Genomic DNA, 12,799 nt, shown 5'->3' with positions numbered 1-12,799 from the left:
CTTGTGAATATGCGGGGATCCACTCTACTTCCATGGTCCCTTGTTCGCTTTTCACTATCTTCCACATTGAGACTTCTTTCTTGTTTCTGTCTTTTTTCATCCTTTGTTTTCGGGTAGGTTACGCTTGTTGTGTCCAAATATTGTTTTTCCAATGTCTTGTTGCTCCGTTCCTAATAAGTGTTGTTTTCCCGGCCTTTAGCTGTAGTAGCTGGTCTTTTGGACACTCTAGAGCAGGGGTCACCAACGTGGTGCCCGCGGGCACCAGGTAGCCCCCACGACCACATGAGGTGCCCGCAAGCCTGCTTTTCATTCAGGTTTTCAGTTAATAATGAAAGTAGAAACAGTAGAAAGAAATGCATTCTGAAATACAAAATGTGAGTTGTGGATACCAGCATTTTGTTCATGTTCTGGTAAAACAAGCATATTCGCTTTGTTTGGGTTTAAAATAAGCTCTGAAAATAAATGTTACAAAAATGAGTAGCTCTTGGCCATTTTCCTTTTGTAAAAGTAGCTCCCACAAGGAAAAACGTTGGTGACCCCAGACATAGAGTTATGTATTATTACATTAGTTTCTAGATGTCTGCACATTTTTTGCCAAAGGCTTTCATAGCTTTGTATATTTGTCAAATGAACTGTGTTTGTACTACATCTCACAACTCAGGCTCTGAAACCTTACTGGAGCATCACACGTTAGCTTCTTTTTACACTTGTATCACAACTATAACCTGTCTGGTTAACAAAGGCAATCGTGTACAACGATTGTTTTGAAATATGAAGAAATGTGAGGTTAGATCGTGTTAGAGCATACGCTGTGTCACTTCCTGACTTTTATTTTGTAATTTGTTCCCCCTACTGGTCTGTGTTTGCATTTCCTCCTTAAACGCCTTGACTTCTAGCGTGTGGCGGCGCAATGAGACACACCTGTAGCCGCTTCTCCAAAAACACAGCGGCTCCGGCAGGAAGACGCCAGATTGTTTTTCTTCTTCTGTGATTTGTGTATTTTACATGTTGTACGGTGTGATCTGAGCCAATAAAGTCACATGATTCCATGAAAAAGGTCTTGTCACTCACCTGGCAGAAAATGAGCATGTTCCAAATCTTACAGCCTTTTCTGTAGGCAGTCAGCTTCTTCTCAATCTCCTCTATGTGATGGTAGTGTTGCGAGCGGGAGTGAGAGAGAGAGATGAGACACGTAAATTGTCTGTGCCTTGACAGGATCAGGTCAAACAATGAGTCATCTATCTGGCAACCTCATCGTCCCACATTTTTTTAAGGCTTGCTTTGACTTTGGAGGTAATGTTATCAATACAAAAGACGTCATGCTCACCGAGGATGTCATCAAACGTGGCATGTTCATGGTCCTGGAAATAGGCAAAGTAGAAAATCATGATTTCACACCATTGCATCACAAATATTTGCCAACTACACTCTTAGAAACTGCTCAAAGAGGTTTGAAGAAAGCCACTTTTACCCTTAAATTTGATCACCTCCTGTTTTCAATCTGGCATTTCCTGTCCTCTGCTCGGTTTACAGGAAACTTGGCCTGGTTACTAGGGACAGTGCAATGAGGCACTGCACTGCACTGCACTGCCTCGTTGCTCCGTGCTCCTTTTATGTGTCATTTTGTCAGCCTTATGTCGAAGTTTCTGCTGTTTTTTTTCTTGTTATGTATATCTTTTATATCTGTGTTTGTTTATGTTGATTGGTCATCCAGACGAATATCAAGTGAACTGTGGTTTTGTGCAGTTTCTCCCACACCATACCTTTTGATTTCTGAACTAATTTTATTAGTTTTCATGAGTTGTTTCAGTGGTGTGCATCCATTGTGTCTTCACAAAGACAGCAATACTCAGTTTATTCGCTACATTGCACGTTTCCACTTTTTGTATTTGTCTCCTACTCAATCTGTCTCGTTGTTTCCTCCCCAGATGTCCTCATTTGCGGTGAGTGGCGGAACAATGAGGCACACCTGGCAACTCGTGCCCTTCTGAAGCAGAGCGGCTGCAGCGGGAAGATAATTTTGACGCCTCGATAAATTGACATGTACGTATGCCTGTTCCATTTCCTCGTCTCGCTGTAGCGCACAGGGTGGATGACAAGAGGGTTCACTCTGTTTGTGTCTGAGCGCATTGGTTTATAGTTAAATGAAGGGAAAGAGTGAGCCTCCTGTCAGCTATTCAGCCTCTTTGTCCTAGCATGTGGAGGCGGGGGCTAGCTACGTAGTGATTGAATACACAGAGTGCTAGCTTGCAGTTACAAAGCAAACGCTAACATGAATGAAAGCACAAAAGCAGAATACCACAGTTCCAGTGTGGATGTGCTGTGGGGCATTCGTCCCGGCGGTTGGCGCTTGATGGGGCGTTTGATCGGCGAAATTTTACACCGCGGCACTTCAGCTCAAATATGACCCCCTCTATTTGTTTAACAATACAGTACATAACTGCATGTGTGTGTGTGTGTTAAGGTTTTATTGGAGGTTTTTTTTCCTTAACAGAGACAGTCCATCTATTGCAGCCTCGCTGGGAGAACTTTCTTTCCAGCGTGCTTTTCTGTACATGCTTGGAGCTCACATCATTGTCGGTTGTTATTCTGCATTATACGTTGGTAGTGTCGCGTCGTGTTTTTATCCACCTATTGCGCTGCTGTGTGTAGTTCTTTTGACACCATGAGCAGGATTGGTATGTGCAGTGGTGACGTCCCGCCAATCTTGGGTGTTAATGTTGTCAACTTCTATGACTCACACAGGTGCACTACACTTGAGTACCATCTAGTGGCTCAAATGTGGCATGACACAAGGAACATCTATTGATAGCCTTTAAAAAAAATGACAACCTTAATGAAAAAGGTCAAAATTATCGCTTATCGCCGATAATTTATAGCACAATTATCGACCACCAAAATTTGTTATCATGACATGATGATACCACTCCCTCGATTATTCCAGCAGTTGGTTCATATTGACTCATGTACCGGCATTTTTTTTTCCACCTGCCCTGAGTGCCTTGTTGTTCCGTCCTGGATAGCCGTAAAATAATTTTCCTTTGAACTTTCTTAACGGTGGCATGAGTTTGTTTTTTTCTGCGAATGTGCTGTTGACATAAATGAGTTGTCAAAATAAGCGGATTTCGAATTTTGCGGCTTCACTCTATCATGGTGTTTCAAAAATATAAATAAATCAGGCTGTTTCGTGAATACGGTCTAGTATTAGTGAAAAAATAAGTTTTATTATTTTTTAAAGAAAGTTTTACATATTTTTTGTCTAAATTAATCATTTTCAAGCATAAAAAATGACCAAATGAAGTAAAATACAAAAATAAGGTATTCAGAAGACGCATTGAAAGATGTGATGATATGTAGTATTCAACACTGGTCACTAGGTGTCAGTAATGTTACTGTAATGTTGGGTGAGACACACAAGCACCAAGCTTGATCACCGGAACAACAAGTTTTTATTGCAGGTTTGAATGATCTCACAATCACCCTTTGCGGCTGTAACCCACGCCAAGCTAAAACTCAACTCTGAACCCCCGACGTCACTTCCTATCCGCACCCCCGCTCAGCTCCCCTAGCACCGGAACACATTTACAGCAACACACATGCACGAGCATGAGTCTTATTTTCCTTTATTATGTCTAGTATATTGCATAATAGTAGTGTAAAGGTGACTATAGGGGTGTTATTTCATGTCTAGAGGGCTCAAATAATGTCAACAGCCATATTTAGAAGGTCGTAAACAGGTTTTCTACAACTACAAAAATATTCAATTTATAAATGAGGTTTCCTACTTTGCGGAAATTCACTTATCACGGCCGGGTGTAGAACCATTTAACTGCGATCTACAAGAAATGACTGAACATACATCATGTGCTACTCACATAAAGAATAGGAATGATGGAAGGGTCATCCCTGCGAATGATGTTGGGAACGTATTCAGCCTTAGGAACCTTGGAGGAGATCAGCTATGGGAAGCGTAGTAGCATGCAGAGATAAAGATCAATACCACTTTGGACACATTTCACTCATTTTTGTCACTGAAAAGTTCATTTTGACGAGGCTTACGATAATTTTAGGTGGGATGAAGTCCTCGCCTTCACAGGCTATTCTCTCCATCTGTCTTTCATCCCCCCAATCTGCATCCTCATCTAGCCCTTCATTGAGGGTCGCTGAGGAGGTCTGGAGATCACCACCTGGCTCGCACACACACACACACACAAGCACACACAGGAACAAAGGATGAGATGAAAGGATAACACAAACAGGATAAAAGAGTGCGAGCTTCATTTCTAGGTGCTGCACCTGTCATTTATTTATTCAATGAGAGGAAGGATGGACATAAAATAAATACAATTCTCAAATAAAAGTGTAGAAAAGGCATACAGAAAAATGGAAGGATCCATTTCGATTGTTGTTGGTGCTGCCTTGCATATAAATGTGAAGAAAGTGTGCAACAAAGGATGTGTGGAATGACTGTGTGGTTTGCGTGTGCATGCAGCACAGAAGAAATGTCTTTGTGTGTTCAAGTGATGGACAGGGTGCTGACTCACTGTCTCTGGAGTCATGCAGCGAATCCGGGTTGACGGGGGTGGGGTCACTCCATGAGCGGCTGAAACTCTTGGCTCGGCGGTCGACAAAGGCTGCTGATTTGGGAAAAAAAAACAGCTCACTCGTATGTTTCACACTGCAGCAGGACACTTCAATACATTCTAACATCTGGAAGTGATGGAGGACAAGTACCGTCTGATGGATGATTCTCTTCAGTGCTTTCAATGCTACGCATATTGTTTTGCCTCGATTCATTTTCAATATTAATTTATTCAGTTTCAGTATTTGCTCTTTTGTTTTCAACGAAAATGATTCATTTTCAATATAAACTCTATTCAATGTTGATAATACTATGAAACGATTCATTTTCAATGTAATCTATATTCATCACCAAGAGAATGTAAAGTGAATTCATTTTCAATGAAAATGAATACATTTTCAATGTAAATGAAATGCCAGTTGTCCTTACTAGGGTCGCGGGGCATTGAATGGGTTACAATGACCATTTTCCCAATGAGTCTTGATTTTTGAGTCCGTCGCGGTCCGTACAGTAGCATGGCTTATGCACGTGCCTTCAAACATACAGTACATACTTCGAAATACATTAAACAACATCAGCATTATTTGAGATAATAGTAAGATTCTTTCCAGTATTCTCTCCCAAATTGAATTCATTTTCAATGTAAACTGAATTCATCTCCAATGTAAACTCCAATTTCAGTGTAAACTGAATTCATTTTCAATGTAAACTTAATCACATCCATTTTCTACACCACTTGTCCTCATTAGGGTCGCACGGGAGCCTATTCCAGCTGACTTCGGGCGGGACGTGGGGTACACCCTGGACTGGATGCCAGCCAATGGCAGGTAAAACGAATCCATTTTCAATTAAACTGAATTCATTTTCAATGTAAACTGAATTTATTTCCATTGTAAACTCTTATTTTCAAGGTAAACTGAATTCATTTTCGATGTAAAATTAATTCATTTTAATGTAAACTCTATTTTGAAGGTAAACTGAATTCATTGTCAATGTAAACTTAGTTCATTTTCAGTTGATACAATGAAGGCGGTGCTCTCCCAACGCAGAAACACATCATATTCCAATATTTGCACTATTTGTTTTCAATGGAAATTATTCATTTTCAAGATCAAGATCAAGATCAAGACAGTTTTATTGTCATGTGCATAGTAAAACAGCAGTTATACCATGCAATGAAAATCTTATTCTGTTCATTCTCCCAAGAAAAGAAAGAAAACAAATGAAAGAATAAGAACATAAGAAACAGAAACATAAACATATATACCAATAAATTAAGCAACAACAACAGAAGAGACATTAATACAAGTAAATAATACAAATAAATAAATAAATAAATAAATAAAGTGCTATGAGTGTGTGCGTGTGTTGCGTGCGGCGTGTGCGAGTGCTTCGTTGAGGAGCCTGATGGCCTGTGGGTAAAAGCTGTTTGCCAGCCTTGTGGTCCTGGACTTCAAACTCCTGTAGCGTCTGCCTGACGGTAGGAATGTGAATAATGAGTGTTGTGGATGTGTGCTGTCCTTGATGAGGTTGTGTGTTCTTCGTAGGACTCTAGTTTTATAAATGTCTTGCAGTGAGGGGAGGGCTGCCCCAACAATGTTCTGTGAGGTCTTGATCACCCGCTAGAGTGCCTTCCTATCACGTGTTGTACAGTTACCGTACCAAACAGTGATGGAGGCGGTAAGGACACTTTCGATAGTGCATCTGTAGAAGCAACTCAGGATTGTGGTGGACATGCCAAATTTCCTCAGTCTTCTCAGGAAGTACAGTCTCCTTTGGGACTTCTTCAGAATTTGTTGGGTGTTGTGAGACCAGGTGAGGTCCTCGCTGATGTGTGTGCCAAGGAACTTGAAGGTTTTCACCCTCTCCACCTCAGTCTCATCAATAAACAGGGGTCTATGCGGCTCCTTTTCCCTTGTTCTTGGGTCAATGATCATCTCTTTAGTCTTATCTGTATTGAGAAGGAGATTGTTATCACGACACCAAGCTATGAGGTCCGCCACCTCTCTTCTGTATGATGTTTCAACACCACCAGTGATCAGGCCAATGACTGTAGTGTCATCCGCAAATTTAATGATGCTGGTGTTGTTCTGGGAGGCCACGCAATCGTAGGTGAAGAGCGTGTAGAGGAGTGGACTCAGCACACACCCCTGTGGGGTCCCAGTGCTCACAATTCTTGAGCTGGATGTGCGGTTGTGGACTCTGACTGACTGGGGCCTGCCTGTGAGAAAGTTAAACACCCAGTTACAGAGGGAGGGAGACAGGCCAAGTGTGAGGAGCTTATTTGTGAGTTTGTGGGGGCTGACTGTATTAAAAGCAGAGCTTTAGTCTATAAATAGCATTCTGACGTATGTGTCCTGGCCCTGTAGGTGAGGAAGGGCTGTGTGGATGGCAGTGTTGACTGCATCATCCGTGGACCGGTTCTGGCGATATGCAAACTGTAGAGGGTCCACAGTTGCCGCCGGGATGCTCTTTTTGATGTGGGTCATGACTATTCTTTCAAAGCACTTCATAACAATAGGAGTGAGTGCTATAGGGCGATAGTCATTCAAGCAGGTCTCGTTGCTCTTCTTGGGTACGGGCACTATGGTGGTGGACTTAAAGCAGGTCGGTACAGATGCTTGTGCAAGCGACAGGTTAAATATGTCAGCAAGCACATCAGCTAGCTCTGATGAGCAAACTCGGAGTGCACGTCCTGAGATGTTGTCTGGCCCTGCTGCTTTTCGTGGGTTTGTTTTGTTTAGAACCCTGCGGTTCAGCCACCCTCTCTGCTCATCACGAGTTTGGGTGTCAAAGCGGGCATAGAACTCGTTCAGCTCATCTGGAAGTGTGGTTTGGCTGGACGTGGCTACGCTACTCTGCTGTCGATAGTCTGTGATGTGCTGGAGCCCCGCCCACATGCGCCGAGGGTCTGAGGTGGAATAGTAGCCCTCCAGCTTCTGTCTGTACTGTCTTTTGGCCTCCCGTATGGACCTCCTCAGGTCATATCTGGCCTTTTTGTAGTCATCAGCGGTGCCCATGACAAATGCAGTCGAACGAGCACGTAGCTTAGCCCTTACATCACAGTTCATCCACTGTTTTTGGTTAGGGTATTTTCTGTAATACTTGGTGGTGGTAACAGTCTCTGTGCATGTGCTAATGTAGCCAGTAACAGCAGAAGCATATTCATCCAAATCAACAGTACAATCTTCCCTCCCCGCTGCAGTTTTAAACACATCCCAGTTTGTGCAGCCAAAGCAGTCCTGAAGTACTTGATCAGTTTCTTCATTCCACACTTTAACTGCTGTACGTACAGGGGGAGCTTGTTTTTGTTGTTGTTTGTTGTTGTTGTTGTTGTTGTTTTCAATATAAACTCTATTCATTGTCAATAATAATAACATATATATATATATATATAATAACAGAATCACTATTAAGTTTTACTGTAAACTATTCATTTTGAAGGTAAACTGAATTCATTTTCAGTGCAAACTGAATTCCTTTTCAATTGAAACAATTGAAGGTGGTGGTCTCCCAGCACAGGAACACATCATATTCCAGAGCTGCCAGGAGTGGGATCAAATACTTATTTCACTCAATCAAATAGAAATGTATTTATAACTTATAGTATATGTAATTACATTCTGCCTCTCAAATACTTACGTTCTCCATTGCAAAATGATTTGAATGGTCAATTTCTATCATTTTATTCCCTGATTAGCTGTGATTGGAATATATTGCTGCACTGCTGCCAAGGTACGTCCAACATTGTGAGGTCATCACAGCGTGTGGTTGTAGCTGCAACACCACATGCTGTACCTCTGACTAGATAAGTGCTGACGTTCCTTGTGCCTTAGATGTATTATTATAGGATTATACTCATGAATATAGAGCAGGCGCTGTGGTTTGAACCTGTCCTTGTTGAGGGCACACTTCTACTGTCTTTGTCTCACAAGACGTCAAGTGAAAATTCACTTACTCTGCACCTTCATCCTTCGACTGCCCACCATCCGAAGGTGTTTGCGGAAATTTCTATCACATTTGGAAAGAAGACAAGAAGTCGGCGTGTCAGAAACAAGCAACACAGCCAAGGAGAAGGATAAAATCATTAATTAAAAAACATGAACACACATATGATGATACCAGGTTATGCTGTTGTAACTGTGAAGGATGATGGCACATGTTGAGTGTAGATCAAACCAATATAACATCACACAAACACATCTACGTCATAAGGGAATACGTATTAAGACATCTACCTCCAGAAACTGAAACTGGAAAACCACACAGTTGTCCAAGAATGTATTGGTAACCTGAAGATGGACAGGCCATGGTTCTCCCGCTGAGAACCATGGCCTGTCCGTCAAGTACCTCAAGTTCTTGTTCACGAGTGAGGAAAGGCTGGAGCATAAGATCGACAGGCGGATTGGGGCAGCGTCTGATGTTTCCAGCCGAGCTGGAAAGCAAAGCTGTCAATTTACCCGTCCGTTTACCTTCCTACCCTCACCTATGGTCACGAGCTTTGGGTAGTGACCAAAAGAGCAAGATTTTTCTCCGTAGGGTGGCTGGACACACCCTAAGAGAAAGTAAGGAGCTTCGTCATCCGGGAGGAGCTCAGAGTAAAGCCCCTGCTCCTTCACATGGAGCGGAGCAAGTTGAGGTGGCTCAGGCATCGAGTTCTGATTCCTCTCGGACGCTCCCTGGTGAGGTGTGCCAGGAATGCCCAGCTGGAAGGAGGCACGGGGTAGACCTAGGACACGCTGGAGGGATTATGTCTCACAGCTGGCCTGAGAACGCCTCTGTGTCCTCCCGGTGGAACTGGAAGAGGTGAAGTTTGGGCTTCAAAGCTGAGACTGCTGCCCCCACAACCCGGACCCGGATAAGTGGAAGAAAATGGATGGATTGATGGACGAAGTTTTATGGTTTATCCCAAGCAAAAAAAAATACCTGGAATGAAGCAAAATGGACCATGGGTTCCTTGAGTGGTTTCCAAATGGAACCTGAAAGTGCTTTATTATTCATCACAGCTTGCCTGGAAGGGATTATTTAGTGCTGTGCATGTGAAACACACAAACACTAGCACACTAGCATAGTTTGTCACTCATGTCTGATTTTGTCCTTTTTCAGCTACCGTGTTTGGCAAGTAGTTTGTAAAACTGGATGTCAGAAAATGTGCTGTTCCCCACCTTAACATGGTGAGAGAGTGATCCTACAAGCAATCTTGTCAGGGGTCTGCATGCTCCAGGTATGGTATCCCAAGACAGATTAGTTTTTGGGGGCCAGAGAGTTATCCAGAAGACTACTGTAGACTGGACGAAATATAGACTGTACAGTATATTGCCCGGACATAGGAAGCCTGTACCTCACCCTGGAGCTAATGTTGGGTGAGGGGCTTACGGGTGAGAAGGGGAATCAGCCCCCTGTTGACTCAACCCCTGTAAAGTCAAAGATAACGGTTCGGTGGTTTGGGTGTCAGTCAAGGGTAGGAGACCTAGCAAGCCAGTCAAAAGGGGACCATCAAACTGAAGAACTACAGAGCTTACCTGGCTTGTGGCACTTCCGAAGTATCTGACAGTTACCAACGGGCAAAGTGGGGCATGGACTTGTTGGTGGCTGAAGCAGAAGCTCAGATGTTGGAGTAGTTCAGTGAGGCAATGGAGCCTCGTTTTTTTGGTTGGCCTCAAAGAGGTTCTGGTAAAACGTCCGACACTTCAAGAGGGGGAATCAGGGCCCGGTCATCAACACTTTTTTTAATGTGTGTGTCTGCTGACCTGCTGAGTGTGGATTTAGTCTAATTCTAGTAATACTTTTAGGATCTCCTTAATCCCATTTACACTATGTTTGTTTACTTGCACTGAAAAAAATCGAATTATTGAATGAATTGGCATAAAACGAGCTTTTAAACACACCACATCTTAATTAGATCGTGTTTGGCTTTCAAAAAGTCAGATTAACATACCTAGATTATGAAATTAGAAACTAATTCTCTCTTTTGCATGTGTGTGCTACCAGAGCGGAGCTGGCGTTCTGTGCACATGCCAGTCTCCACGACAGGCTCTAACCCGGAATTACTTGTGGCCAAGTGGCTCACGATTGTGTTGTAAAAAAATCAATAATCAGTTTTTAAGAGACGTTTGGTGGCCCCTAGAAATCTTGCATAGTAAATCTCAGCCAAGGGACCTTCTCAACTCACACAACACACTTCAGGCCTTCACAATAAGAGCACTTTGGGCTATATCCTGTTTACTCGTGTTAACAAAATAAGGGTGTCATAAAATATAAGCTTACATTGAGGCAAGAAACAAGTATACAACTTTACAAATGTAAACATCCTTTTTGAAAATGTACTCCTGTAAAACTTTATAAGATTTATATTCAAGTTGAATGCTTTGATATTTATATGCTGGTTGAAAATAGCCCTGTAAGAAATTCATAGTAAAGTTAATAAAAAAGTTCATATCATTAAATATTCATTCAGACATTTCATCCAAAAAGAACTCTAGTTAGCGCCCTCATTTAAACCCTGCAAAGTTTTATGACCCCACCTCTTAAAAGTATCGGACTCGAGAATCATTAGCAACCGGAGTCGGAACCAGGCTCATTCAAATTCAAACAAGGCCCAACCGAACTCACGAGCGAAACAAGCGACTAGCTCTCAGAAAACAAGCCCACAACGACAGAGAACAAGGAGAACTTGGGCATTTGTAAGCAATGTGAAAAACAAGCCCAAAGTCCCTTCTATTAATCAGATTTAGCAACACAAAAGCCAAAAATGTACCGACGCTGAAAGGAGCATAAGTGCCGTTTAGCGTTTCGGGAGGCACACAGGCATGGCCAATAATCGCAGTGGAGATAATGCATATAAACAGGGACGTCACACTGAGGTGTGAAAACTGGAGAAACCAAATCATTTCAGTAATCTGACTAACTTAGTGCATGGAAACGTACTGACTGACACCCATTGGGGGTCAGAAACGTGGCTGAGGTGGCAAACTCCTCAGTGGAAAGGCTCTGGGGTTGGACAAGATTTGCAATGAATGTCTCAGAGGTGTGGATAGTGTGGCAGTGTCATGTGACATGTCTTTTCAACACTGTGTGGAAGATGGGGACCATACCTCTCGACTGACAGACTGGGCTAGGAGACCCCATAAAAAGGGGGAAGGGAGGGTATGTTTCAAGTATAGGGGGCTCACACTCCTCAGCCACCTTGGGATAGTTTATTCCAAAGTACTGGAGAGAGACTCTGTGTAGACCAAGGACACAGTAGAGGGGAACACCTTGGTATCACTCCAGTGGAGCTAGAAGAGGTGGCTGGAGACTGATGGATGGTTCAATATGAGTGTTTACTGGAATTATTATGTAAATATTACGACCATGAAGAGAGATTCACCTTACTAAAGTACTTTCAGAATCTCCTCCTGGGGAGGTAATCAAACTATGTCATAAATTGTCGTCTTAAATTGTCACCCTGATTCCTCAGGCAAGCATTGTGCTGCTCGTCGATTTAGACGTTAAGGCGTTCCGTGTTGGTGCTGATTGCTGGTGCTGTGAAGGCAGAGCCTAAAATAGAAGGATGACTCAGAAACAAGGGGGGCTCGATCAGTCAGCAAACACTTCTCACTGAGTGACAACAGCTTTTAAAATGTCTTTACACCCACACACGCCATGTGGAGTCAAGTTCAACGTGTGTGTGACTGCAAACCGCACCGTGACCTTTGCAAAAGAGGAAGAAACGATTTAAGCATAATTTGTGAAGCTGAGCGAGACGCACACACACGCACAGCCTCACATACAGTACACACAAACATGATATACACACAAGTGGAGAAATGTTGCCACGTTTGCACTAAGTAAAGCAGTTCAGTTGAGTTCACCACTTTGCACTTTGAATTTCGCGTTTTTTTTTTAAATTTATTAATGAATAAATCATGCTGTTTTGTGGTTGAATAATACTAAATATATATGCATAATGAAGCACATTTTAGTGTATACTTTAACTAAATGAAACATTTTCAATCCTAAAAAATGAAGTAAAACAACAGGCTTTTATTGCAGGTTTGAATGATCTCACAACAGGCACAATAATCCCTAACACGGCCGTAACCCACGCCAAGCTAAAACTCAACTCTGAACGCCGGTCGTCACTTGCTCTCCGTCCCCTTCTCATCTCCCCTAGCACTGGAACACATTTACCGAAACACACACGAGCATGAGTCTTATTTATGTCTTAAATGTCTT

General features: G+C 42.6%; 1 protein-coding gene across 2 annotated transcripts in view; it reads right to left on the bottom strand.

Annotated features, from left to right (window-relative positions):
* The window catches only part of LOC129179808 (NMDA receptor synaptonuclear signaling and neuronal migration factor-like), a 48,834-nt gene that overhangs the window by 11,786 nt on the left and 24,249 nt on the right, over positions 1-12,799 (bottom strand). For both annotated transcript variants that reach the window (XM_054773527.1, XM_054773528.1), the window contains 6 exons: positions 8,541-8,593; positions 4,545-4,637; positions 4,060-4,187; positions 3,876-3,959; positions 1,328-1,361; positions 1,072-1,142 (listed from right to left, as the gene is read on the bottom strand). In XM_054773527.1, coding sequence (XP_054629502.1) covers positions 1,072-1,142; positions 1,328-1,361; positions 3,876-3,959; positions 4,060-4,187; positions 4,545-4,637; positions 8,541-8,593 — 463 coding nt within the window. The remainder of the gene's footprint in view (positions 1-1,071; positions 1,143-1,327; positions 1,362-3,875; positions 3,960-4,059; positions 4,188-4,544; positions 4,638-8,540; positions 8,594-12,799) is intronic.

This window comes from Dunckerocampus dactyliophorus, chromosome 4, assembly GCF_027744805.1.
Source record: "Dunckerocampus dactyliophorus isolate RoL2022-P2 chromosome 4, RoL_Ddac_1.1, whole genome shotgun sequence".
NCBI classification, from domain to species: domain Eukaryota; kingdom Metazoa; phylum Chordata; class Actinopteri; order Syngnathiformes; family Syngnathidae; genus Dunckerocampus; species Dunckerocampus dactyliophorus.
Note: the sequence above shows the minus strand (reverse complement) of the source record. Positions and strands in the feature narration are given on the sequence as shown.